Source organism: Heliangelus exortis, chromosome 21 (genome assembly GCF_036169615.1).
Source record: "Heliangelus exortis chromosome 21, bHelExo1.hap1, whole genome shotgun sequence".
NCBI classification, from domain to species: Eukaryota; Metazoa; Chordata; class Aves; order Apodiformes; family Trochilidae; genus Heliangelus; species Heliangelus exortis.
This window is the reverse complement of record NC_092442.1, coordinates 5,073,393-5,100,802: the sequence shown is the minus strand read 5'-3', so window position 1 is coordinate 5,100,802 and position 27,410 is coordinate 5,073,393. Positions and strand designations below refer to the sequence as shown.

The following is a 27,410-nucleotide window of genomic DNA, read 5'->3' as shown; positions in this document are numbered from 1 at the left end:
GCATAAATCAGTTGCTATATAAACACCAGCTTCAATTTCGACTTTTCTTGATTATCCAGTCAAAAGGGACTTTGAAATCCACACTTGCTTCTGGGGCCTGAAAAATAAACTGTTTCCAAACTACTCTGCAATGGCCTCAAGACAACCCTGGTTTTTAGGCAGCTGTGTGCCCAGCCCCAGCCCCTGGGAAGTTGCCCTTCTCCAGAACAATTGAAACTTTCTCCAGGACGAAGTCCACACACAGGGAGCAGTGTTTCCCTGCAAGCCTAAAACACTTTCATTATTGTTTAACTACCCCAAAGCAGCTCCAACAATCTATCAAGCCTGACATTTTATCCCTCCCTGCTGCTAGCCCGGAACGCAGGGCAGATATTGAAGAGGTTCAAGGATTCAAGAAGTTATTTTGTTAATCTAAACAGAGAAACGTTTCCCTCCTTTTAACGATTAACTTGCCATTTTAAAAACCTGCTCAGGAAACCAGGGGCCTGTTGTCCTCCAAATGATCAAACCCAAGTATCTATAAAAAAATTCACTCCACCTGATGGGTAGAAGCTTCATTTTAAGATATATATAAAACAAACTCAAAAGCAGGAGTCCTCACTGCAAGAAAGCAGCAGTACCCACTTGGTCCCAGCCCAGAGGGGGTTATTTTAACACCAAACTACCACAGAGCATGGACTTGCTGCTCATCTGAGAACACCACTGCTCAGCAGGTTCCCAAATTACTGGGGCTGAAGCAATGTCCTAAGAAGCACCAACAGTGTCCATGAAAGAAAACTTAAGGCATGATGCAACCTTACAGACTGTCCTCAAACAGAAATGATTCATCTGAGGGATTCTAACGATTCCAAGTAGCTGGAAAAAAAAGTGAAATTCTTTCAGTGATTCCGGGGACAGCTGCTTTCTGAGCAAGGTATTTTGACAGCAACAGAAAGCAGTTTCAGTCTGAATCCCCAAGGGATGCACTCATGTGGGGAGCAAGCCAAAGCTAAACCAATAGCAGCTCATGCACCAGGTGGCATTGATTCAATTTGAGATTATCCATGTGCATATATAAAATGAATAATGCCCAAAGGAACCATCGTGCTGCAGTAGATGTTACAGGCAACATGCTGCTCACAAAAGAGAGTATTTAAAATTTGCCTGTTTAAAATCTCACTTAGCATCAGTCTTCAAAGCCTGTGCCTTTTCAGTATGTTCTAATAAGCAGATCTATAACTTTCTGAATATAAACAAAAGGGTGGTAGCTTAAAAAAAAGCTGACATTAATATTTAAGTCTACACTGAAACACAATGTGGAAATTTCTGTTCTGAGACTATTTGGCAGAGAAGGGAGAGAGCATTTGAGAAAGAATACTCATTAATATTTTGGAGTAAAGTGAAAACCTCAAGAGCAATTACTGTGACAAATCTGTTGATTTTACAGACACTGAGAGCAATCAACAGTGTTTCAGAAAGCAACAATTCTCCTTAGAGAAAGTCCTTTATGGGAACAGAAATTTTAAAAAAGGCAAAAAAGGGCTTTCAGGGGTCAGAACAAGTCACCTCAGTTCTGAGGAAACCAGCTGAAAAAGGAGAAACTAATATAAAATTTGCATTCTTGATCTGACAGTCATTTCTTAAAGAAAACTGAGGTTTTTCAACCTTGCAATGTTCTTTCAAGACTGAATAAAGGGCTTTGGAGGGACATACCATCAGGTGGTGAGAAACCTTGGCCTGCAGTTGAGTCTTGTTTCTGACATCAACTCAGCAGTGATTCAGTTCTCCCCACCTGTGAAACAAGGACAACAATTATTCATCCCTGCAAAGTGTTCTGTGCTCCCTGAACACCACTTGCTGGGAGTTCAAAGTCCTCATTCCTGGTTCCCTGTAATGACCATCCCTGGGAAGCAGGGCAAACAAGCTTGATAGGAGGAAACAGAGATAGGTGCTATCAAAAGTAATGACTGGAATGACTTTGAGGAGCAGGAGCCTGGCACAGGTTTCACTGTGGGAGGGGGGGATCAGGAGGGCTGATTTGCACCACAGAACACATTGAAGCACACAACACAAAGCAGAGGGAGGTGACAGCAGTGCAGACCTTCCCACCCCATGGACCTGGACTTGTGTTCAGAGCTCAGACCACAGAGAGTTTCCTTAGCAGCACCAGTAGCTACCCAGCACATACCAGTAGCCCCTCTCTCCCTGGTCAGCAGCAGTTCCCACACAGCTGCACCCAAAAAAAGGGCCAAGCACACCATTCCCTGCATCTCACTTTATCCTCCTCCCTGCAAAGTGTTTTATTAAGCAACCAAGCACTTGGCTCAACCTGCTTTCTACTTTCTTATCCTTGGATCAGGCTCTGCATCCCACAGGACTGCTCAAAGGCTGCAGAGACTCTGAGAAACCTTTCCTAAGATGAAAATGCACTTTTCCTGTAAGGGGTGGAGAGGCAGCCTGGACCTGACTAAGCACTATTTTTCTTCCTTGCAGTCAAACCAACACACACTGGATGAAGACAGCACATTACCTGCCTAGCTGTGAGGACACAAAGGTTTTTGTCTGGCTCTCCCAGCTGCCTCCAGAGTGGGTCAGGGTGAGTCAGAGGCACAGAGAACACCACAGCTGGTGACTCTGCAGATCTGCTTGAAGCCTTCCACCAGGCAAAAGCTGAAGCACAAGTTTGAACAATTCAACTCAAACTGAGCCTGACTGAAGGCTTTACAACCTCTGTAACCCAGGGTACAAAGTTGTGGAACACATGAAACATCACAGCATTAAAAAAACCCAACCAACCAACAAACCCACCCTAAAACCATATGGAATTGAGCCACAATGAAAAGAAAACTGAAGGCCTAGAGAAAAAATGACATTTTTTGTCATTTTTGGTCATTACTCAACTAGTGACCACCAACCCCAAAATCTAAGTCATAGATATTGTTGCTTTTTACTCTCACTGCAGAGTGTTGCATTCAGCTCTCGTTTGGACTCCCAGAAGCCCAATCCCATTACCTGAGATAGGCAAAGCCTCCCAGAAAGTCAGCTTTTTTCTACCTTGCAATTACACACAACACTTAAGTGATGGCTTTAAACCTAAGCCAATTCTGCACAGCCTTGAGCAATTAAGTGTTTACCCATGAACACCAGTGGCAGGGCTTTTAATCAGCTTTTAATTAAAAGTTCAATTGCAAGCAGCTGAGTGGATATGCAAACCACAGAGTGCTGCAGCTGGGTAACTCTGCACGGGGATTCACACAAGCAGAGAGAGCTGCCCAGAGTGGGAAACCTGACAGCAGCAAGAGCAAATTGTTTGGTTTTGTCAGATCCAATTGTTCTACCAAGAGCAATTATGTTTAGAGAGAATTAATACAAGATCCCCCACCACCCTGAACATAAAAGGTGGTAAGGAGGTAAAAATATTTGATGGGAGGGAGCAGGTAAATGCAAGGATCTGGAATTCATAAGAAATGTAAAGCTCCCAGCTTTGTGCCTCACCTCTTGGCTCTGGAGGAACAAGGTAGCAAAAGGAAATTATGACAAAGGGTAAATAAATACTCTTTGTTTCATGTAATCATGTATATGCCCTAATGATCATTTATCTTAAAACACGAGCTTCAAAGTTTTGAAACACCACCCACTACCCTGTAAACACAGAAATGTCAACTTAAAATGCACCTTCCATTTCCCATCCTAAGGAAATGGAGAACTAAAAAAGTGTTCTGTAAATCCAGCAAGTTCTTTACTGAGCCCATAACCAGGTGTAGAAAGATCAGAAAACTGCCACAAGTTCCTACCCAGCTGTGAAACAAGCCCGTGGCCACCTCTGCCACCCACAGAAGGGACGTTTTGTGTCAGAGAGGAGGAAGTCAGCTCAAACAAAACACAAACAAAAACCTTTCCATATCTCAGCAAATTAAACATTACCCTGCACATATCTTAATTAAAGAACCATAAAACTAAACCATTCCTATCTCTGCTTCAACAGGACAGTGAGCTTGGCCTCAGTGAGCTTGGCCATCCCTGCAGTGTTTAAAAACAAGTGCAACAGTTTCTTTATCACAGACTCCTAACACTGAGCACACTCATCCTCAGCTCTTTTGCCAAGTCCCTGATCTGCTCAGCTCAGACTGGGCTGCACACAGGTTCTCCCTGCAAAGAGTTCCCATTTCTTAACCTGCAATCCAAGCTGGAATACCAGTGAGAAACCAACTTGACAGTAAGTCAACAACACTTTTCTCCCCAGGAAACACCTTGACCCCTTTAAAGGAACAGACTGTTCTGAAGAGCAGCTGAGTACTTTTCTTTTCTGAACTGCCTTTGCCTTTTGGGGCACAGGAAGGACTTGCACAGCTCTCCCTTTGCTGAGCACCCTTGGGTCTGAGCAGGAGCAGGGCAGAGCTCCTCGTTTAGAAAATAATTTGGGTCCTTGCCACCAAGGAAACATCACCCTAGGTACAGTGCCACCACACCAAGCAAACCGAGTACCCTGGACATGATAAAATGCAAAGAGACAGCAATTTATGTAAAGAGCTGTGCCAAGGGCTGGCACTTATCCAGAACTCTGCATTTCTCATGGCATTTTGAAGAGAACAACCTAGACTCAACCTCAGAGTGCCTTTGGGAGCAGAACTCAGGAACGGAAAGAGTTTCTGAACACCACTTTCTAAACAAAAGAAAAGGGGCTGAGCCCCACCTTGCCTGTTGGGGAAACTCTGCCCCTTTACCCCATCTCCCCCAGACTAAAATCCAGGCACTAAAATCCAGGCTGAAAGCCTCTCCCTGCCCCCCCTCCACCGCCCCATTCTCCCAGCCCCATGTCCTCCAAGCCCTGGCAGAGCCCTCCTGCTCCATGTCCCCCCTTCCAATCCCCAATTTCCCTCACAATCATCACCTTCAGCGGACATTCAACCCCCCCTCCTCCTTCCAAACCCTCCCAACCCCCTCCCTGCCCCACACCCCCCTAACCCCTCACAAGGCCCCTGAAGGCCTCAACTCCCCCACCCCTGCCCCAAGTCCCCCCCAGGGCCTCACCCCCTCCACTAAAAACCCAGCAAATCCCCACCACCACCTTACCCCCTAACCCCTGGCAACCCTCCCTGCCCTACCCCTCTCACCTGCCTCTTTCTGCAGCCCCGTCCCGGAGGGGGCTCTGGGCCGGGACTGCGGGAAGGCCCCGGGCCCTCCGCTGGGCGCGGCGGCGGCGCTATGGCAACTGCCCAGTGCCCAACCACAGAGACGCCTGAAACCACCGGGGATAGAGAGGCACCCACAGACCCGTCTCCCGCAGCCCGCCCCCTGGCGGCGCGGCAGCTTCACTGGCGCCTTCAGCAGCCCGAGGCGGGGGGGGGGGGGGCTGCTCCGGATACCGCGGGTTCGATCCCCGGCGGGACAGTGGGGAGGGGGAGGAGGTTATCGGGGGGTCTCAGGAGCTCTGTAAGGGTTTTGCTGTGTGCCGGGGGTTTAGCTGCATTATAGGGGAAGCGTACGTGTGCGTAGGGGGAGGCCCATGTGGGTATTTACACACACAGAGCTGTATAGGCACAGCCAGACCTGTGCACACAGCTGCACACGAGCGCACGCCTCGAGGTGGATTTTATACAAATCGCGGGCTAAAAAAAAACCCCAAACAACTCATTTCCGAAAAGGCACCCTCACTACTCAGAGAGTCTGTCCTCGGAGGGGGCTTCTCAGCCCCGCTGCAGCTCCTTCCCGCAGTTTAGGGGAGGAAGGGGTGGGCAGAGGGGGGGTCCCGGTGCCAGCCCCTCCTCACACGGCTGCAGAAGTGTTGGGAGAAGGGCTGGATTAGAACAACCAGGTCCGAAGCTCTTTCCAGCCTAATTTTCCTATGCAAATATTCGGGCAAATCAGCTGGAGTAAGTAAGGAGTCAAGTTTTTCCAGATGGGGCAATCAATTCCCCTAACCTGACCCCTGCTGCTGTCCCCGCCCAGAGCTGTCCCCAGAGCTCTCACCAACGCCACCAAGCAGCCAGAAACGGAGGACGTGGTCCCCAAGCACTCTCCCTACCTCTGTGGCAAACCCAGGAGCAGAGGAGCTGCCCCGTCTCTCGCCGTCCTCCCCGATGCTTCCCGCTGCTCCTCAAGAGGACACCAAACTCCAGCAGCTGCAATTAACTGGTGGCCAAGGAGAGAAAAGTTCCCCCACCTTGTCCCCGAATCACGGCTGTGTCCCAAACCCCGGGATGGGGAGGTTTGCAGCAGAGCCTCACTGGGTTGACTTTCCCTGCTGTCTTCCTGCCCGACTGACACCATCTCTGGTGAAACACCACCCCATGATCAGTCCCTGGTGACTCAGTGCAAGAGCAGAGTCCCTGCTGTCATTTCCTGAAGGCCACAGCAAAGATACACAGAGTGACACAAGCCGTGACAAAGTGACTCCAAGCACGCTGTTCCCCTTCTCACTCTCCCCCTAATGATGGAGGCAGCAAGAAAGCCCCCAGGGTTCAAACAGAACTACAAGAGGTTTCTGTTTGGCCTTTCCCCTGCTCCACCCCAGCTTTGCTTTCCCTATAAAAAGGAGCCTGAAGTAGAGGGATAAAGTAGGAGCCCATGGTTTTGGTTGAAATTTGTGTACCAGCTCTTCATGCACAGCTCCAAGAGACATGAAATAGATTTTCTGTTTGTAAGGACCTGCCACCCCAGCACAGGTCTTCAGCAGACAGGAAAATCCTCCTTCTCCTCCTCCATCCTGACTGCAATCCCTGGGGCCAACCCTCCCTTCCCAAGCTTGGAAAGCCCAGAAATGCAAATAAACACACAACTTTAAAAAGATCTTTATTTTTACTGAAAACTGTTCTGAGGGCTCAGCTCCCATTCCTTTGGCATGTTCCCCTCCTGAGGCAGGACCTGCTGGGAGCACAGCCCTTCCCACAGCTGGGTGGCCACCCAGGAAGGACCTGCCCCATAAATCACAGCTTTGTTTCACTGGAGGCACAGCCTCAGACAGATGTGCCCAACAAAAAGCTGTGCTGAGACCTGGCACTGCCCCTTGGGAAACCAAACTGCATTCACAGACCCCTTTTTAGCTGCCCCTTCCCTACAGGAGGCCTTTGCTCACTGTTACACCTACTCTGGAGGGATCAACACCCAAGTTCTGGCTAAATCAGACTCCTCCCAGCACAGCCTCAGAAGGCTGCAGGAGCTGTTATTACTTTAACAAGCATGCCCCAATGAGTCCCTACATCAGCAGCCTTGGAAATGCAAGGCACAGCCTATCTGGCCAAGAAATTTTCTTATTAAGCAGAGAAGGAGGGTATTTAAGACATCTGGGACCAAGAGGAGACGCCACTCTCTGTATCCCAGCCTCCCACCTCCTCCCTGGCACTGCACAACCAACCAGGAGGATGCCCAGAGCAGGCAAGAGCAGCTGGAAAGCACTGGAGCAAGAACAGATTATTTTAAACTTCACCACAAGCAATGGAGAAAGTCCTGGAGCATCAGGCAAATCCAACTGATGTCAGTCAGAACTCATCCCCTCTCCAGCAGACCCAGATCATGACCATCAGTTAACAGCAGTGCCCCAGAAATCCCAGAGCCTGGTGTCATTCTGAGGAGGTTTGATCAAGCATCTGATTGTGTCCCTGCCAATCATCACCCCAGTCCTGCTAGGGATGAAGCCTCCAATTTTAATTAAGTTAGCAGCAATCACCATGAATTGAATCCCAGCTCTCAACACCACAGCAATGTGCAACTTCTGGTTCTTTTATTTCTGATCCCAGGCCACTGTGGGCTGCCCACAGTCAGAGCTCTGGGACCAGAGGGCAGTGACTTTATGGGGACAACAAAACCACCTGGAGGAGTCATGGGTCAAGCCAGCTGGTCCCAGGACAACACCTGAGGACAGGGCTGGTTCTCAAACCTGCAGCTGAGCAGAGGACCTGGTTCTTGTACTGCCCACACAGCCCCAACCACCACAGGCAGCACCTGCTGAGGCAAGGAGATCCCTGAGGAACCCCACAGAGCTTCTCCATGTTGGTCCTTCCCAGGGCTGCAGGACTCAGGGACAATCTGTAAAACCTTCAGTGCTTTTTTTGCAGCTCACTTAGACCTTGACATGTGCCTTTCCACCTGCATCAGGGCCCCTGTGTGGGTGTCACTGGGCTTGGCTCCTGCACATCAACATTTCCAATATCCAGCTCCACCTGGATCCCCGTTGGCTGCAAGAGAAACAAAGAGGAGTTTAACCTCACACTGCTGGGATTCTACAGGAAAACCTCTACATTGCTCCATCACCTGCCCCAGAGCCAAAAAAGCCCCAATTAGATCCCCTGGTGAATTTTTTTCTGCTGGTGCCCTCATTTTAAGTAGGTCTGCTGAACAGATACAAATAGAGAATGCAATTTAGTAAAGACAGAACATCTTGCTCCAAGATATCCCCAGACACAGGATTATTTAGCACATTCAAGATGCATTTTGCTGCCCAGCACACCACCACCACATCCAAACCCATATGGATCAAGCAGAAGGCTTGGGAAGAGCTGCCCTGTAAGCAGGCAGGATTCAAACCAAATCCTGGTTTGGTGCCAGAACCAGCTCTGCAGGATCCTCACTGCCCACATGGGACCAGGAGAGTGAGACAGGCACGAGGAAGGTGGTTACCTGGGATTGGAAGTGGTGCCTATTACTTAACATGCCCACAAATCCAGGCTCAGGCTGTTGGGAAGAGATGCTCCACTCTTCCAGAAAGCACAACCAGGCTGTGCTCACTGCCATGGGTCAAGTCTGGTGCTGCCCTACCCAGAGGAGCATCCCTGTGCTTCAATGTCAGCTCCACACCACACAGCTGCTTCTCCACCCCCAGAGTCACTGCCCCAGGGAGCCTCACCTGCCTGGGGGACTTTGCCAGGGAAGCAACACGTTGGGTGGTGGCTTTCTCCCAGGTGGCTTCTTTGCTCTCCAGCAGCACACGGGTGCTGGGCACAAAACTCCAGGAGCGGCCAAGGGCTGGCTTCAGGGGGCCAGTGCTGCTGTCCCTTGTCACCTGGTTGGTCACCTGCAGCACAAAGAGGCTGATCAGTGCCAGGCAGTGTTTGAAACACTAGAGACAGCCAAGAGGCAATGGCCAGCCTGCTGCTTCTCCAGCCTCAGCTCTCCTGCTTGGCACACCACACCACCCCCTCTAAACGCAGCCCAGGGAACTGTCCCAGACATGTCCCCAGGCAGGACCTTGCCCCTAACTGCAAGCTGCAGCCTCTGCTGGTGCTGAAGCCACCAGAAAAGATCCACTTGGAGCCTTCAAGCATCCTCCCAGGTCTCCCACCCTTGTCACTCTACAGAGCAAAGGCCAGGACTGTCCTGATGTCCTCTGTTGCAGACCAGCTCTTTGTTGTGGCCTTCCCAATTCCAGCACATTAATGGTTGGAATTGCTAATTAACAATGGCTTGGCCAAGAGCTGGAGAGCACTAGGGCAGAGCTCCTTCCAGTTCTCAGCTCCTTCTGGATGATGGTCCTCCAAGGTTACTATGAGGTTACTCAGGAAGCTAATCAGCCCCTTAAATGAACCCTATTATATAAAAACTAAATACAACCAACCTTTCCATCTGTCTGTACTTAGCTCTATCTTGTTCAACCGAGTGAACACCTTGCTGGCTAAGGATAGCAATAAAAGCAGAGAGTAGATTGGCCCTGTTCTTGCCCCCCTCTAGCTGGAACAAGACACCCACAGGCTGCAGAGCTACACCAGGGAGCAGAGGCCTCTTGCTCCTACTCAGCTAGGAGCAGGGATCCTCCTCACAGGGTGTCCAAAGCCTTTTCCTCACCATGGCACACACCAGCACAGGAAGGACAAGCACAGCAACACTCACCACAACAGTGAGGCTGAACTCCCTGGCCAGTGACTTCAGCTCCCTGGCCAACTGCATCATGATGGCCAAGCCTGGAAGAGGACAAAGCATTCAGGTGTTGGAGAATCAACCCCCAAAAGTGCACCTCAGAGGCAGGTGACATCTGGATTTGCATGAGCATTAAGATTTATTTCCAGTCCTGATCCCTCCTTTCACATCCCAGAAGCCCTGAGGCCAACAAAACCCTACAAAAAGCTCCAGACAGAGCAGGCCAGGTTGATTTAGCAGCTACATGACCCTGCTCTCCAGCTCACAGACTCATTTCCTAAAGCCCATGGCTGCAAGTGGACCTGCTCTGACAGCACTGGTATGCAAGACCCTCTGGAAAGGATCTGGGGAGTCTTCTTGGCATCTCAGCCAGCAGAAAGCCCCTGAACTCCTGCTTTATGGTCCCTTCTGGCAGAAAGAGCCTCAGGGGAGCTTTGCAAACTGTGCCAGTGACCACAATGTACCTGTGACACTGTAAACAGAGGTTGTCATTTCTGAGCAAACAGTTCAGTGCCTCCTCTGTCCCCTGGCCAGGTTTCAGACCACCAGCATGAGCATGCATGGCCACTGCCAGCTTGAATGTTTGCCAGTAGCTCTGCAAACAGACTCCAATTTTATCATGTCACAAAGGAAAAGCCAGGAGCAGCTGCACCCACATCTGTCCTGTCCCAGCTCCAGGCCACAGCACACGTGGGAGGAAGATGCTCTTTAGGATGAGCAGAAATCTCTGCAGTCCCATTGCAGACCCTAATGAAGCAGCTCACCTTCTGACTGCTTGCCACCCAGCAGAGGGTAAATCACAGCTGACACTGAGTCAATGATCACAATCTTGAGAGGTCCCACGGAGCTCAGGACCTGGAAGGAGGAGGCACCACGTGGAGTAACAAACTCAGCAGTTTGGGGGGGTCATGGGTTGATCTGGTGTCCCACATCAGGCACATTGCTGCCCCCCTTGCAGCTCTGGGGAAGGGAGAGGAGCCCAGTCCCTCACTCCTACCTGCTGGGAGAGGCAATCCCTCAGCTCCTGCAAGGCACTCAGCATTTCATAGATGTCAAACACACGGACCACCTGGATCCTCTGCAGGGCTTCCAGCTGTGGCACAACATGGCATCAACAACAGCTTCACCTCTTCCAGGACCCACCAAACTCCTCCTGGCATTCACACCATGCCATGGAGGCAAGGACACTTATTCCTTCCATGTTTCCCTCCTCCCCATGAACATTGCTGTCCCCATGGCACTGATGGAAGCAGCAACATGGAACAAAAGCATGAGGAACTACAGCAACCCCTTCCCTTCTCAAGAAGAAAACCAAAGTGCAGCATCTGTCCCTGCACACAGCACCCACCCAGCCATGGGAGGAAGAGTTTGGACCCAAAAAAGCCCGTGGGGCAAAGGCAGAGCTGCACAGAGCAACCATCTCTGAGGTTGTCTGCAGGTGAGAGTCAAGGCAGGTTTAGTGTGAGTGGAAGGAGCAGCTCCAGGGAAACTTATAGAATCATTAAGTTGGAAAAGAACTCTAAGATAATCAAATGCAACCATCACCAACTTGCCTGCTCTTCCTCATCCTCCACCCGGGCTTGAAGCATCTGGTAGAGCCGAGAGGCAGTGAGCCCTCCTGTGGAGTCGAGGAACAGGACACGATGCTTGAGGCTGAGGGACACGGTGGCTGCAATTCCCAGACACACCTGCAGGGACAAGGGCCAGGAGTCAGCCAGCATTCCCAGGTCCCTCCCTTCACCTGCCTGAAGGCATCTTCATCCTCCTTATCCTCTCCTCTCTCCCCCTCACCTGTGTCTTCCCACTGCCTGGGGCTCCCATGAGCTCTGTCACTTCCCCTGTGTAGAGCCCGGAGTCCAGCAGCTGATCCAGGCTATGGGTTGAACACAAAGTGGGATTATCAACACCTCAACAGGCAGAGTGACATCAGGGGCATCAGGAAACAGCCCTACAGACCCCTTCCCAAATGCACAAGTGCCTCAGGCTCTGCTCTTTTCCTCTCATCTTCCTTCTGGAGAACAGATCTGCAGCGTGGAGGCTACAAGATGACAGCCCTGAGCTGGAGCAGAGCTGTGGCCCTAGGAGCGAGGTTTGAACACTGCAGAGTCACTGTACCAACCCAGTGAGATGAGGGAAAAGAAGAAATAAAAACATAAAGTAACTCATTTCCATGTTAGATCTAGAGAGTTTAAACCACCATCACTCAAGAGTCCTCCCAGATCTAAATCTCTCCTCTCTGGAGCTCTGGGGTAAGGCTGAGGGCAGCATGGTTTTTTTGATTTTTTTAGTCTAGAAGCAAGACACAACCACTTCCCCAAAGGTGTGCAGGCTCTTGCAAGGACAACAGCAATGTCATTCCCATTCAAGGGACACAGAGCAGCTGGGTTTGCAGCTGCAAGACAGGAAGAGAAGTCATCTCTGCTCCCAAAAGATAGAGAAAGGTTGTGGTTGGAATTTTTTAAAACAGCTGCTGGGGGTGGTATGGACACAACTGAGCCTGCTCAGAGCATCACCACATGGAAATTCAAAGGCTGAGCTGGGCAATCAGGGGGTTTTGCAGCAAGCCCAGCTCCAAACAGACCTGTTGGGTCACCAGTTGATGTTCCCACCTGGGGATTCCAGTGGGCAGGATGGCTGTGGTGCTCTTCAGCTCCTCATAGAGGTCTGCTCCATTGGCAGGGAAGGCAGAGAACTGGGCCAGAAGCACACGTCTCACTGCAACCAGTGCCTGGTGGGCAGAGAGATGTCTGGAAAACAGGACTTAGGAAGTCCAGGACCAACAATATCTGCTGCAAAAGGTCCCCCAAGACAAGCCCATCTAAGCTACAAGCCAAACAGCTTTAGAGTTAACACACTAGGACTTTGGAGTCATCCTTTACCTTGTAAGACAGGGAACACTTCTGGGCAACATCCTCCAGGTCTGATGACACAAAGTCCACCACTGCAAATAACATGAGGGACAAGAAGTTGGAAGCCAAACCCTGACAGACCACAAACACCAGAGATGACCAGCTTGGATAAAACCTGCCTGGCAGCACCAACAAATGCCTATCCCCTCCACCAACACTTCTAGTGGGACAAGAAGATGCCCCACACAATGGAGGACTGGAGTTCTTCCTCTGAGATGGCCCCCTCTGCCCACTGCAAAACAAATTGTTTCTTGCAAAGTAGTTCAGAGGGAGAAGCTGGTAAGAATTTTCCCTGTTTTGCTCAAGAACTGCCAGCCAAGAGAATCCCCTCTGCCAGTTGTACCCCAGTCTCAAGAGGCAAGTGACTGATCCAAAGTGTCAGCCCTGGGCATGTCAGGAAGAGCTAATGCACAGAAGTTAGAAGAACTAATGGCCCTGCCTACTTCTGCTCCCAGGAACCACCCCAAAATTCATTTTTTTCAGATAGATGTGTATGCTATTGGCTGAAAAAAATAATGGTAGAAAGCAATTCTTACAGGAAAAACAAAGATTACAACTTCCAGAACACCCAGGATTTCACAGATCCCACTTAACAACAAGAAAATGGTGATTTTTCTCAGCCTTAATCCACTTTCTCAGAGCAAGTAAAGAATCCACCCCAAGTGCACAGACCAGGCAGAAGTTCTGCCTCATCATATCCACTCAGAAAACATCCAGCAAGGATACAGGAGGGATACTGCCCCTTGCAGGGGATGCTGCAGGCACAGGGGCTGGAGCTGCAGCCCCCCAGGCTCCTGCAGTCCTTGCTCAGCATGCTCATGGCAGGGAACCCCTGCCCACCCTCCTTTTTATCATGGGGCTCTAAAAAAACTCCCAGCTGCAGCTTTTGGGCTGCAACAGCAAAACCACAGAAGCAGGAAACATTCTCCAGATGGGTCCTGCATGGGACGAGCGCATGGTGCCACCCCAAACGTGCAAGGAATGATGTTTCCCAACCCAAAACCCCGGTGCCGCCCCGTTACCCGTCCGGATGCCGTTCGCCCGGAGAAGGTGGAGCATCTCCTCACCCAGACCGGGGCAGAGCCCAGCCCGCAGGACCACCATGTCCCTGGCCACCCCCAGGACAGGGCGCTATGGGGCCAGGAGAAGAGAGGAGACCTGCGGAGGAGATGGGAGAAGGGAATTAGCACCGTCCTGACGTGGAACCTGCCTGCTCCCGGAGTGCAGAAGCTGGGGAGCTGCTACCCAGGCTGTGCCCGGGATGGGCGGGCACAGGGAGGGTTTTGTCTCCCTTTAGGACCAAACAGCCCCGAATCCTGCAGCCAGCTGCAAACACAGAATCCCTGGGGGCAGAAAAACCACCACGCCGAGCTCCTCACCCCCTCCCTGTCCCGTTCCTGCTTCCTGCCGGCAGCGGAAGAGCCGGGCAGGACTCACACCCACCCCGGGGGGGAACTCTCCCACCTTGGAACTGCACAACCACGGCTTTAGTTCCTTGTCTGAACCCCTGGGAAACCTCCTGACCCCCTGGGAAACCTCCAGACCCACACCTGGGCTCCTCAGCGAGATGCTGCGCAGGGGTTTTCCTCCTCTGATCCTAAACAAAGACCCTGGAAGTGAAGGGCTCTGCTGGGAAGCATTTGCAGCCTCTTGTCCTCCTCGCTGGTCCCAGTAAGGAAGGAAAAGCAAAAACCTCTCGAGCTCCTGGAAGTGCAAACAAGAAATGGGGGTTTCAGCTCCCAGCCCAGCCTGCCAGCAGCAGGAATGCCCGGGAGGAGCAGAGGCTGCTTAGGAGCTACTGGAATAAAGGAAAGAGAAGTGAGGTTGCCCCCCTTATTTATACCAAGCCCGGCCACCAGTCTTTAATTGACACAGGTGCCAGCAATGCCATGGCTGCTCCATAAATAACAGCTCCAGAGGCTGGGCTGGCTGCTTCTGGGGAGCAGTGCTTGTGTTTGGGGGAAGTCAGGAAGCAGAATTCCTGGTGGCCTGTGACAACTGGGAAATGGGGGTTTGAAAGGCTGAGCTCTTCTGGGGCTCAGTGCTGCTGCTGGGAGTCACTCCAGTGGAGACCTGAGCCACTCATCCCAGTAATGGGCCAGTATGCTCTGGTACAGGAGGCAGTGCTGGGGGGGGGAGCTGCCTTTCAATCCCAGGGCATTCTGGAAGGTGCTGGGTGCTGCTGCAGCTGCTGGCACAGAGCCTCTTGTCCCCAAGGCTCAGCTGTCTCACACTTCCCTAAATAGAAATGGAAAAGGGTCTGAGCACTGTAATAGGGGTCAGCCAGCCCAGCTGGGGGTTCTTTTGCCATGAAATTCCCTCTGTTTTCCCTCCCCACACCCTGTGCAGCTCTGCAGAGTGAGGGAAGCTGAGATTTGCCCTGGCAGGTGGGAGAGGATCCCCCCTTGCTGCAGAGTTCCACAGCCCCCTTTGTCAGCAGGTTCCCCCCAAGCTGGGCTGGCTGCTGAGGGCCCTGGCTTCCCCTGGCAATATATAGTAAGGGAACAAGGAGGGGGACAGGCTGTGGTGACAGGTGACACTGACAGACAGCAGGAGCTGCCAGGTCCTGCCCAAACTTGGAGCAGGGGGGGAGCTCTTTCCTGAGCCACACGGACTCTCTGTGGCACTGGTGAACTTCTTTAATTCTCCTTTCTTGAGTTTTTCATTTTTCTTTTATTAATTGACTCTTAAGGATCTACAGCCATTGGAAAAGTTTCTGAGAAACCACTGCCTTAAGGAGAAATTTAGGTTTTCCTTTTCTAAGCTCTTACATCTGGTAAGCTGTTTTTTTGTTTGTTTTTAAAATGTGTGTGTTAATTATATGTCAGTCTCATGGTGAAGCTCAGCTTGCTGGAATAGGCTGGTGACACAAGGCAGCTGAGAAAGGGACACAAATTGTTGTTTTTCCTTAAAGCTCTCCAGATGGAGGATCCCATCCAGCTGAAAGAGGAGGGCAACAAATATTTTCAGGCCAGTGACTACGAGAAAGCTGTGCAAAGCTACACTCAAGCCATGAAGCTCAACAAGGACAAGGCCCTGCAGGCAGTGCTGTACAGGAACAGGGCAGCCTGTTACCTCAAAAAGGTGAGAAAAGCTCCTGGTTGGCATGGGCAGTGTGCAAGGGAAGAAGAGCAAGAAAGCAGCCAAGAGTGTTTGGCAGCTGAGGGGTTTGTCTACTTCTTGGACAGGGGCTTTGCAAACCAGTTTGAAATTATTTGTTCTGAGCTGGCCCTGGAGCTGTAAAACTTCCCCCTTGCTTCAGTCCTGCTGGTGCAACTCAGGGAGGGCCCCACTTTTGATCACTGAAAAGCAAAAGGTTTTGGTCCCCATCCTGCTCCAATCTTATGGGAGAGCTCTGAAAGCCATGAGTTAGAGGGCAGAGACATTGCTCACAAGTGAAGCAGATGCTTTGATTTAGGAAAACTCAGTTTCTTGGGATCTGTATCAAAATTGTCTCAGCTCCTTGTGGTCAGTTTGTTTGCCCTGCTATTCCACTGCTAACAAATCTCCCCCTTCTGGTTTAACAGGAGGAATATGCCAAAGCAGCCTCAGATGCCTCTCGAGGTAAGGAGGGGGCTGTTTTGAGAAAGGAGAGATGCTTTGCTGGGTGTGTTTCCTCCAGCCCACTCTCAGATCTGCTTTTGGGGTACTGTGGTCTTACTCCTTTATGTCTCAGCACCCAAGTACTGAGGTCACAAGGGGAGTAACTCACAGAGGATGCACCAATTCTGTGTATTGGTGCAATGGGTGCTAAGCAGGTGCCAGGTCACCCACAATATCTATGCACTGAGGAGCTGTAGTCACTGTAAAGCAAAGAACAGTTTACACAGAGGATTTCCAAGAAGCAAACCCTGATGCCTGGTTTTGGATCCCTTTTCCAGCTATTGACATCAATGCTTCAGATATCAAAGCCTTGTACAGGCGTAGCCAAGCTCTGGAAAAATTGGGGAAGTTGGACCAAGCATTCAAAGATGCTCAGAAATGTGCCACTATTGAGCCCCGAAACAAAAACTTCCAGGAGACCCTGAGGCGACTGGGGGCAAACATCCAGGACAAGGTAAGTGCTGGGGGAGCAGCCCCAGGGGCACAGAGGCAGGGAGAAAATCCTTGCTCTGGGTTACACTGATGGATTGTTGGTCATACTGGAAACTCATAACAATGTAGGGGGATAAATAGGCTCCATTAACTGGCAGTTCATACTCCTTGCAGGTAAATCTGAGGTTGAAATGTAAATTAAAAAGCATGGCAGCTCACTCCTGAGACTGACAGGGTCCTAAAGGTCTTTGTAGAGTCCTGGGAAGGGTCTGGAGTAGCTTTGGACTGAGTCTGACATTGACTTAGTTACTTCTGTGGGGGTACTGTGAAGATGTCCCTGCATCAGCAGGTACCATGGGGGCTCAAAGGTGATGGCTCAGGGCTTGTTCTGCCCATGGGTAAGCAGTGCTGAGAAGTGATGCCTGCTTTGTTATTCACCTTGGATTGGCTGTGGTTTGAGGGTCTGTGATGTCCTTGAAGTGATAAAGGGAAACTGCTCCTGAGTTTTCTCCCCTGATGCTCCATGCCCCCTCTCTTGGCACAGCTGCGCATTCAGTTCTCCACGGACTCGCGGGTGCAGAAGATGTTTGAAATCCTGCTGGATGAGAACAGTGAGAAAGAAAAGAGAGAAAAGGTGAGGACTCTCCTAGACTCGACAAAATTCCTGTTTAATGTCACAATGACCACATGGAGAAGCAGAAGGCTCAGTTCCCTTCCCCACCTTCCCCCTCTGGAGGATGAGGGATTGAGCTGGGAGATGACCCAAGAGAGGAAATGCCCCAAAGAGGCATCATCCCTGAGGCAAGGGGAGGTGGAGCCAACTCCCAACATCCCAAAGGTGGGATCAGCATGGACTTGTGCTCACCCCCATCTCTGTCACCTTCCCTGTGCTTCCCTTCAACCAGGGATCCACTTTCCTTGGGGGAAAAAAGCCCATACCCCCATGCACCTGAAGGAACTGCTCAGTGGGGTCAGAGCTGCTCCACTTCATCCATCAGGAGATGCCTCCTCCCCTCCCAAATCCCATCAGGACATCCCTGAGCTGCAGAGAGGTGTTTTGGAGGCTGCCAGCAGGGCTGTGCTGCTGAACCCTGGTTCTTCTGGTTCCCACCCAGGCTGCCAACAACCTCATAGTCCTGGGAAGAGAAGAAGCAGGTGCTGAGAGGATTTTCCAGAATAATGGGGTCAGCTTGCTGCTGCAGCTGATAGAAACCAAAAATCCTGACATGATCCTGGCAGCAGTGAGGACACTTTCAGGCATGTGCACAGGACATAAAGCTCGGGTAAGTACTGGGGTGCTCCAGACCTTCACTGCTATTGCCTTGCACCTGGGAGAGTGGAAAATCACCACAGGGTGAAAATCACCACACCTGATGCTTGGGAGCAGTAGGGGAAAAATTAACTACTACAAATAAAATGTTAAACTTGGGGGAGAAAATACAAGAAAATGGGGTTAAGACAAATTGTTGAAACTCCCCCTGCTACTGTGCTCCTGATCTCTGGGGTCAAAGCTGTAAGAGTGCTCTACCATCCTTCATGCTGGTGAAGTAAAGCTTAAACTGAGTTGTTACCACCTAATGGGTGAGCATGGCTGGGTCAAAGCCACCTCCTTCATCACAGGTGTCAGAAAAGCAACAAAAAACCCAACTAATTTAGGAAAGTTTTCTTCCAGGCTTGTATGAAGGAAAGCAGGGAATATCTACAAGGGAGTTAAGATTCCTGGGAAGGGTCCCAAGGCAAGTCCCAGGGGTCTCTGAGCCAGCTCATATCCTGCTTTGCTCCCGGGCAGTTGTAAAACAGCTCCTAAGGATCCCTGTTTGTGGCTGGAAGCAGAAGATGGACACATGGAAGTGAACATGCATGTCACTGTAACAGTGCAAAGAGATGGGGGTATACAACAGAACATCTACTGGATAAAAATCCAGTGCAGTGGAGGCATATTTGCTTTTTCTGAAGCATTACTTGTTGTCAAAAAGGCTGCTCTGCAAGCCTGCTAAGTCAGTGTGGTTCTGAATGTGCCTCCCCTGAATTACTGATATGCCACCAGGCACATGGACAGGCTGCCTGATGACACTGGGTTTGCTCACAGCCAGGATGGGTTCTTGCACCAAACAGGCTCCCTGTTAACAACCTCCTCCAAAATCCAGCTGTGCTCATCTCAGCATCCTCACTTGAAAGAATTTGTTACACCACTGGCAGCTCTATGTTTTAGGAGTTATTTTATGAACAAAAATAAGGATAAAAAGCAAAACTTTGCTTTGCCCTGACTCAGGAGTCACCCAGGAGGATCCTTGCTTTGCAGAAGCTGAGGTTGACCTTTCTGAAGCACACAGGTTTGTTCCCTTCTCTCAAAGCTGCCCTGCTCTCTCCTTTCTGGGGCCAGGCCACTGCCATTCTCCACTACCTGGGCATTGACAACATTTGTATGTGGATGTCAGTAGACAATGAAGAAATCTCCCTGGCTGTCTGCAACCTCCTGCAGAACATCACTGACTGCCTGCTGGGCCAGGGGAAAGAGGAACATCACGGGAAAGAAGAGGCTGTGGTGCTGGGTAAGGATTCAGGGCCTCATGGTCTTTCAGTCCTGGTGGAGAAGTGGGGCAAGCAGGGAGGGCTCTGCTCCTGGGATGTTCCCCTTTTTCCTTGTTCTTTGGTGAAATGGGGACTTTACCCTCCAGCTCTCCAGGATAGCAACCTGCATACAGTTAACTTAAAAACCTACATTCCAGCCAGGCAAGGGCTTTAAGTAGGTTTTCACTGGGTTCCTCTGCTTTTGAAGATAATTTCTTGTAACTGGCTGCTACTGCCTTGCTTCTGTATAGATACTAAAAAAGATTTGAAGGTGATCACACTGCGTTTGCTGGATATGTTGGTCAGTAAGAATGTCTCTGGGCAGGGACGAGACCGAGCTCTCAACTTCCTCAATAAGAATACCCCAAGGAAGGACCCGAAAGACTTTGACAACAGCAGAACCATCTTTGTCATAGACAATGGTGAGTTCTTCCTCTCAGTCCTGGTTCTGGTTTGGGAGATGTGGAGCTGTGTATTCTTGCCTGAATCCCTGTAGAACTGATCCTCTCTACCAAATGAATTCTTTCTGGCTTTTTTTTGGTGCATGCAATCCCGGAGCAAAGTTAGGCTTATTAGCAGGGATCAGTTTAAAGAACAAGAGGGAAAAATTCTGTACAAGAACAAGAATTTTGCAATTTCTAATGGATTGACTGAACTTATTAAATTAGTTTATTCCTATGTATTTGCTCATGTTAGGGGGATTTGCCTTGGATAAATTTTCTAGCTTAGAATGACATGAGGTTAAACTGCTCTTTTGTTAAACTGGAAGGGGGGGAGGAGTTTGTGTGGAGGGTGTTTTTATACTAATACCAATGCATATGTGTGTTACCATTTTAGTGGAAGTTATTTAATAACACTTTAGAAACAGGAGGGTTAAGACATCCAGAATGACTGGAAAGTCACTGACTTTTCCTCAGTGAAAGCCTCCAGCTTCACAGGATGGTAGGTTTAATGCCTGACAGAAATAACTCATGCAATCAGGAACCAGTTTTGCTTATCTTGCTCCAAGAGCTGGGTAAAAAAAAAAAAAAAAAAAAGCAAATACTGCAAACATGTATCTTCCCAGCAGAGGCTCCTCCCCAGTAAAGACCCAAGTGCCTCCTTTGTTTAAGGTTTATCCCATCAGGCTGCAAAGGACTTAAAAACCATCCAGGCTGCCTATTTCCCTGCAAGAAACCAACAAATCATCTCCTGTGATTAATAAAGCCTCTCTCCCCTCTCCTAGCCATCTCCCTCCATTGTTCCCAGGTTTAAAAAAGATCCTGAAAGTGGTGGGGCAGATTCCTGAGATGCCTAACTGCCTGCCACTGACAGAGAACACCCAGCTGACTGCTTCTGTCCTCCTCAACAAACTCTACGATGATCTGCGCTGCGACCCCGAGCGTGACAACTACCGAGTGATCTGCGAGGAGTACATCAAGTGAGCTGGGCCTGGGCTGAGCTGGACCAGGAGCAAGAGGTCTTGAGAATGAGATGAGGCACCTGCAGCCCACTCTGGTGCCAAACTGAGGCTCTAAGAGATAATGGTTTGCTTGAGATCCTGCTGGGTCCTTCAGCTGGGATCCTGGGGTCTTCACACTGTTGTCTGTCGTGGTTTAACGCTGGCCCGGTAATTAAGAAGACAGAAAATTATCTTTATCCTGGCCCAAACCAGGACATAGTCCCATCTGCTGGATCACAGCCTGGATTTGGGCTCGGCTGTGTCCCAAATAACTTCTGTTTCAGCAGCTCCCATTCTGAGGAAGGATATTCCCTGCCGAGGAAATGAGACCTGTAAGTAACTCCTGTCCCACATGCCAGCTTCCTCTATCCCTTTTGCAGGAGCAAAATCGACCCCCAGGACATGGACAAGACACTCCATGCCATCCAGATAGTGTCTGGAGTTTTGCAAGGGCCTTTTGACCTGGGCAACAAGCTGCTTGGCATGAAGGGAGTCATGGAGATGATGGTTGCTTTGTGTGGTTCTGAGAGGGAGATCGACCAGCTGGTGGCTGTAGAAGCCCTCATCCATGCCTCCACCAAGCTGAGCAGGGCCACCTTCATCATCTCCAATGGAATAAATCTCCTGAAGGAGATCTACAAGAAGAGCAAGAATGAGAAGATCAAAATCCGAGCCCTGGTGGTAAGGATGGCAGCCCCTGTCTGTCACCTGTCTGTCACCTGCTACACTCAGCAGCCTGAGCCCGGGCTTGGGAGAGGAGGGGAGGTCATGGGAATATGTTGGGTTCACTGGGGAATGGTTTATGGTGCTTAGCCCTATGAGGAAGGGGGAGGTGGCAGACCTGGAGAGCACACAGATTATTGTGCTTTCAAAAATCTTTCCAAATCTTCCATTAAAGACATCCCATAAGAGCACAGAACCTCCCTTAGCTGTGCTGCAAGCTGAAAGATCTACTGGGCATGAAGATATTTCCTCTTTGTTAAACCTGACTACAAACTCTACATATGGGATTAGGCCGATTTGGAGCAGCAGTGCTAGAGGGTTAATGAGTCTTCCTCACTTGTGTGTCCTCTTCATCCTCTTCAGGGTCTCTGCAAGCTGGGGTCAGCAGGAGGTACAGACTATGGGCTGCGTCAGTTTGCTGAGGGATCCACGGAGAAGTTAGCCAAGCAGTGCCGGAAGTGAGTGGGTTTCCTTTTTCCTTCTCTTGTCTTCACTCTGCAAAACCCCAGATGCTCCTTTGCCCAGAGATCCTGCCCACACAGTGCCTTCATTTTCTGCTACTGCCTGACAGCTGACTGTGTCCCCAGAGCCATTGTGCTGGGACCTGGAGCTCTTCTGAGCATTGAGCAGTCGTGTGCTCCTCCTGCCCCAATATCCAAATAAACCTCCCTTCTCCCTTCTTCCCTTTTCCCTTCCCTCCCTCCCTCTCCAGCTGAGGCACCAGACATGGTGCCTTCCTCTGCTAGAATGGCACAGCCTCATCAAGTGCTATCTGGAAGATGCATAAGTACCATTGGAAGGTGAATTTATCAGGTGTCTGAGGACAGGCCTGAAATGGTCTCAATATCTGTTTTGTTTTGGGTTTTTTCTCCCTCTTCTCCCAGAAAAAAAACAGTCTGGGCTCCCAAGATTAAAATGTGGATGCTTTTCTCTCTTCTAGATGGTTGTGCAACACTGGCATTGATGCCCGCACCAGGAAATGGGCTGTGGAAGGGCTGTCATACCTCACCCTTGATGCAGATGTGAAAGATGACTTTGTTGAGGATGAGCCAGCCCTTCAAGCTATGTTTGAATTAGCCAAGGTCTGTTTCCTTCCTTTGTTCCCTCCTTCCTCTGGTAGCATAAGCTGCATCCCCAACCCCTCACTTGTAGTTCAGCAAAACTTCAGTTTTTGTCTGTGCCCTGGAGATGCCTCAAGGTTGTCATTCTCCTGCACCTGGGAAGGTTGCTCTTACCTTTACTGTCAGTAGCTGCATGAGAACCAAAGCCATCAAGGTGTTGACAGCCTCTGATGAGGTCAAACAGCCTGTTTGACCATAAAAAACTCTTGGTTTTACCCACTCTGTACCATAAAGCTGAGGATAAGCCTAAAATCACCTCAGCTGCTGCAAACTACCACAGTGGCAGCCCTAAGGGACCCATTTCCCTGCTGTGTCCTCCTCACCCTCACATAAGTTTTTATTTTTCCGTGCAGACAAGTGACAAGACCATCTTGTATTCTGTGGCTTCTGCACTGGTGAACTGTACCAACAGCTATGATACCAAGGAACTGGTCCCAGAACTGGTGCAACTGGCAAGATTTTCCAAGCAGCATGTGCCTGAGGAGCACCCAAAGGTAAGTCATCTACAGCTGGGGAGCTGGCTTGGATCTCAGAAGACTTTTTCTGGTGCATCCTCTGTCTCCTCTCCCTGAGGCTGTAGTCAGTAGGATGGCAGCTGCTAAGGAGCTAATCCCTTTCCAATGTTCTCTCTCAGGACAAGAAGGATTTTGTGGTGAAGCGTGTGAAGAGGCTGCTGAAAGCTGGAGTTGTCTCTGCCTTGGCCTGCATGGTGAAGGCAGACAGTGCCATTCTGACAGACCAGAGCAAGGAGCTCATTGCCAGGTGCCTTCATGGCTGTTGTGGGATCCAGGAGTGCTGGCCAGCCCAGGTGTCCCTGAGATGGGTGCCCAGGCTGGCCCCTTGCTTCGTGGAGGTGGTGCATCCTGCCTGTGGGGGAGGGATGAAGTGGAGGTGGAGAAAAGCCCTAAACCCAAAGTTTTTCCTTAAGGAATGTCATAAAAATCCATGTGCTGACCTTGAAGTTGGCTTACAGGCCTATCTTGCTAGGCTGTGTTTTAAATTTCTAGTCCTATGGACTGGTTTTGGCTGGGACAGAGTTCATCTTCCAGGCCTGGAAACTTCCTAGTGTGTCATTTGTTTCTCCCTCTCTGGGTTAATCTGGAATTTACCTGGTGTATCTGGCATCCCTGCAAAATCTCAGCCCCCTTCCCTCAGGGACAGGTTATTCCCTTCCTGTGTGGCTGTTTCACCAAATGATGCTCTGTTTCTGCAGGGTGTTTCTTGCCTTGTGTGAAGACCCCAAGGACCGTGGGACTATTGTTGCTCAAGGAGGTGGAAAGGTGATTACTTTTATTTTTGTAGCTAAACCTGATGTGTGCAGCTACTGTCTGCTCAGAGCCTGAAGGGAGGGAAGGTGACAGAAGTATCTTGGAAGCCCCTGGGACCCAGACTGACACTCCAGTCCTCTCTCTGCAAGCCTCCAAAGAAACAATCTTTTTGGAACAAACAGCTACAAGCTCTGGTGTGGTGCCTATTTGAGAAAAAATGCAAAGCATCACCATGGGCTGCAGTCCACACCCATTCCTGTGACAATCCACACCCATTCCTGTGACAATCCACACCCATTCCTGTGACAATCCACACCCATTCCTGTGACAATCCACACCCATTCCTGTGACAATCCACACCCATTTCTGTGACAGACACATCTTTAGGATATTTTAAACTTCTTTTAGTGAAGTGAGGCAATCCTGTAAATCTTCTGAGAGACATTAAATGCTTTTCTGTGTGTCACTAGGCCCTGATACCTCTGGCTGTGGAAGGCACGGATGTTGGCAAGATAAAGGCTTCTCATGCTCTGGCAAAAATTGCTGCTGTCTCCAATCCAGACATAGCATTTCCAGGGGAGAGGGTAAGCTTAAAAAAACCAGGAAAATTACAAAATCTTGATAATTCCTTTAGTAAAATAAAATTGGCAATATCTGAGAGCTGAGAAAGCAGTGACACACCTTCTCTTCTTAGGTGTATGAGGTGGTGAAGCCCCTCGTCAGCCTGTTGAACACAGAGAGAGATGGCCTCCAGAATTATGAGGCTCTGTTAGGTCTCACTAACTTTTCAGGAAGAAGTGATAAACTTAGGTGAGTTCAACTGCTTTTTTACCTTCTTTCTTCCCCAGGAGTGAATATGAATTTCAATTTAATACTTTTCATGTGGGTATATGAAGAGCAGCCAGTTTGAGCTACCTTGGGCCGAGCTACAAAGGTCTCAAAGGAAAAGATCTTAAAAATAGAAAAAGGAGAGTGGCACATTTTCCTTTTAAAAAAAGGACAGACACAAATGTAATCTGCTTTAGATAAGGAATGAACCACATCTCGTGAGCCTCAGTGCTGCAGACACTGATTTGTTTCAAGGCTTTCCCTGTCTACAGTCAATATTTGTGTAAGTTGGTTATTGCTTGCCCCGTAATGTATTTTTCTTTGACTGCTCTTCAACACAGGCTGAAGATAGTCAAGGAGAAGGCCCTGCCAGACATTGAAAACTACATGTTTGAGAACCATGACCAACTTCGACAGGCAGCCACGGAGTGCATGTGCAACCTGGTGGTCAACAAGGAGGTAACTCTGGGCACCTCAAACTTGGCCTTATGCACCCATTCCTGAGCCCTTACAGTGCAGAAACGGCACTTTTAGGTCTCATGTCGTGGGATTGTGGGTTTTTTAGGTCCAAGAGAGGTTTGTGGCTGATGGCAACGACCGCCTGAAGTTAGTGGTGTTACTGTGTGGTGAGGATGATGAGAAAGTCCAGGTTGCAGCAGCAGGAGCCTTGGCCATGCTCACAGCAGCACAGAAGAAACTTTGCTCGAAGATGACAGAAGTGGTAAGAGCCTAAATCTGATCCTTGCCAGTGGAGACATAACCCTGGTTGGGCTCAGGGATGAAAATGCCTCACAAAAGGGAGATGTAGCCCACGGGTTTGAAAGTGAGGAATTTAGGGGTGAAGCTGAGACCTGGGTGTGCATGTTCCTTGTCCATCCCTGCCTGCCTTATCCCGGACTCCATCTCAGAGCTGAAATGTTTTTATGTAGCTATTCCTCAGGCTAAGTGCAGGATGCTAACTGTTAGGAAAGCAGACTGTTACTCCACAGACCCTTAAACCTTTTGATAAATAACCTGAAATCCAAGCCTTGTTTCTCTCAGAAATGAGAAGAGCATGACTTATAACTTACTGACCTTTACAGACACCAAAACATCTCCATTCCCTGCACAGATCTGTAAGTCCCGAGAACTCAAGACCCTGCACAGCTGAATATTTGACTCATGAACCCTGTTGTGCTTTACACACTGATGTTGGACACTGGGGTTTGTTAGAACAGAAATGATTAATCCATCCAAAAGAAGGGCAGAGGATGAGGAGTGGGTGGTCTGCTTCTGGTCATCTCAGCAATGTCAATATTCTGATTAGATTTCTTTGCAGAGAGGTGCTGCTTTCTCCTGTTGAGAAAGGCCAGGCCAAAGCCTCATTCTTCAGATCAATAATAATGATTTCTCTCTCCCTTGAAGACCACCCAGTGGCTTGAAATCCTGCAGAGGCTCTGCTTGCATGATAACATGAAAGTACAGCACAGAGGTCTGGTCATCTCCTTCAACTTAATCAGTGCTGACAAAGAGCTGGCAAAGAAGCTGGTGGAGTCAGAGCTCCTGGAGATCCTGACATATGTTGCCAAGCAAGAAGATGACCCCAAGAAGCAGCACATCATTAACACAGCACGTGATTGCCTCATCAAGTGCATGGATTATGGGCTGATCAAACCTTTCTCTCAGGCATGAGGAAAATGAAAAAGTGCCAAAAAAAGACCAAGTGGGGCTGGGGGGGGAAAGCTACTGAGAAATGTGGAAAAGTGAGAGCCATGAGGAAAATATAGTGTCATTGTCAAGGCACGGGATAGTTTGGGAACAGCTTTGGGGGATTGGAAACTGTCTGAGGAAAACGGGGGAAATTTGGAAAACATCCATTTAAGTAATTCCCAGAATGGTGTAAATCCTTTCTTTGCTGGTGTTGATGAAAACTTCAAGACCCAGCTGTAGAAGAGCCATCTGTGTTCAAGTGTGCCAGGAGCTGGTGGAAAGCTCGTGGTACTTCTGGAATTCCTAGCAATGGTTCACAGGGGAGGGTTAAATGTCTTCTGTTCTCTAATCAGGAAACAGGTTTGCTTTTAGGTGTGTGCTTTTTTTTTGTTCATTTATGGTATTTTAAACAGCCTTAAGTGGTGTGCCAAAGTATGAGGATGGTGGATGAACTCTTAATAAATTCATTACTTTGTCCCATGTGGAATTCCTGTTCTGCTTTTAGTAGGCAAATGCTGAATCTAAGGCAACTCCCACTTTTAGCCCTGCATCATATCCAGGAAGCTAAAATAACCCTGGTACGGACTAGATTTTCACCACTTGTGAAATATCCATCCCCACATAAATGAACAGGCAAAGTCACCATGAAAGGCTTGAAGTTCTTATGCCATTAAACTTGATGTTTACATTCACAGGGTAGGCAGGGCATGATTAAGTGTTGAATTTTGGGGATTATGAAAGGAACCATGGGGATAATCTTTTGTATGCTGATAAGGAGGAAAAAAAAAAGCTTCCTGAAGTTAGAAAAGCAAAAATTTTTAAGCTGTTGGGTTTGACAACCTGGTGGCAGGCTATTTGGAGGGTGATTCCAGCTGTGTACAATGTTGCTGAAACTGAATGAGGAAACTACTGCTATAAAAGCCATAGATTTGCATTTCTTAGCTCAAATGGATCAAGGGTTGGACTTGATGATCTCTGAGGTCCCTTCCAACCCAGC

General features: G+C 49.5%; 3 protein-coding genes across 13 annotated transcripts in view; 1 reads left to right on the top strand and 2 right to left on the bottom strand.

Annotated features, from left to right (window-relative positions):
* RFFL (ring finger and FYVE like domain containing E3 ubiquitin protein ligase) overlaps positions 1–6,244 on the bottom strand; it is a 30,190-nt gene extending 23,946 nt beyond the window's left edge. For 3 of the 8 annotated variants that reach the window (XM_071765249.1, XM_071765251.1, XM_071765250.1), the window contains exons 1-2: positions 5,094–5,205; positions 1,693–1,771 (exon numbers count right to left, since the gene is read on the bottom strand). In XM_071765249.1, the coding sequence (XP_071621350.1) occupies positions 1,693–1,695 (3 nt within the window). In that variant the 5' untranslated portion in view covers positions 1,696–1,771; positions 5,094–5,205. Of the gene's footprint in view, positions 1–1,692; positions 1,772–5,093; positions 5,206–6,004 lie in introns of those variants that run through there. The other 5 variants (XM_071765245.1, XM_071765252.1, XM_071765246.1 and 2 more) reach the window with 5 other exon arrangements.
* Positions 6,245–6,754: 510 nt separating this feature from the next.
* RAD51D (RAD51 paralog D) lies at positions 6,755–17,321 on the bottom strand. Of its 4 annotated transcripts, XM_071765241.1 has the most exons (12): positions 17,211–17,321; positions 14,288–14,441; positions 13,760–13,895; positions 12,708–12,769; positions 12,438–12,556; positions 11,620–11,701; positions 11,382–11,516; positions 10,826–10,921; positions 10,593–10,683; positions 9,802–9,872; positions 8,822–8,989; positions 6,755–8,153 (listed from the first exon to the last, which is right to left on the bottom strand). In XM_071765241.1, the coding sequence occupies exons 3-12, from the start codon at positions 13,839–13,841 to the stop codon at positions 8,070–8,072; spliced, it is 990 nt and encodes a 329-aa protein (XP_071621342.1). In that variant the 5' UTR covers positions 13,842–13,895; positions 14,288–14,441; positions 17,211–17,321; the 3' UTR covers positions 6,755–8,069. The 4 variants fall into 4 exon arrangements, with proteins under 4 accessions (XP_071621342.1, XP_071621341.1, XP_071621343.1 ...); XM_071765240.1 differs by lacking the exon at positions 17,211–17,321 and having other exon boundaries at positions 14,288–14,768; XM_071765242.1 differs by lacking the exons at positions 14,288–14,441; positions 17,211–17,321 and adding an exon at positions 14,117–14,147.
* UNC45B (unc-45 myosin chaperone B) lies at positions 15,255–26,893 on the top strand. The gene is made up of 20 exons (XM_071765239.1): positions 15,255–15,513; positions 15,652–15,821; positions 16,265–16,301; positions 16,619–16,794; positions 17,317–17,406; positions 17,888–18,055; positions 19,156–19,324; positions 19,595–19,765; positions 20,592–20,763; positions 21,165–21,465; positions 21,871–21,965; positions 22,448–22,589; positions 22,982–23,122; positions 23,263–23,390; positions 23,842–23,908; positions 24,367–24,480; positions 24,591–24,706; positions 25,066–25,183; positions 25,290–25,445; positions 26,129–26,893. Exons 2-20 carry the CDS (start codon positions 15,660–15,662, stop codon positions 26,393–26,395), a joined length of 2,790 nt encoding a protein of 929 aa, XP_071621340.1. The 5' UTR covers positions 15,255–15,513; positions 15,652–15,659; the 3' UTR covers positions 26,396–26,893.
* Positions 26,894–27,410: the final 517 nt, after the last annotated feature.

Bases quoted from the DNA above. Each gene is read 5' to 3' on its own strand.
- RAD51D (XM_071765241.1), bottom strand. From the start codon at position 13,841: ATGGTGGTCCTGCGGGCTGGGCTCTGCCCCGGTCTGGGTGAGGAGATG. The intron at 11,517-11,619 runs GTGAGGGGGAGA...TTGTCCCTGCAG, and splicing joins CAGGCAGTGGGAAGACACAG to GTGTGTCTGGGAATTGCAGC. The intron at 8,154-8,821 runs GTGAGGCTCCCT...TTTCTCTTGCAG, and splicing joins TGGCAAAGTCCCCCAGGCAG to CCAACGGGGATCCAGGTGGA.
- UNC45B (XM_071765239.1), top strand. From the start codon at position 15,660: ATGGAGGATCCCATCCAGCTGAAAGAGGAGGGCAACAAATATTTTCAG. The intron at 23,909-24,366 runs GTGATTACTTTT...GTGTGTCACTAG, and splicing joins TTGCTCAAGGAGGTGGAAAG to GCCCTGATACCTCTGGCTGT. The intron at 24,481-24,590 runs GTAAGCTTAAAA...TTCTCTTCTTAG, and splicing joins TAGCATTTCCAGGGGAGAGG to GTGTATGAGGTGGTGAAGCC.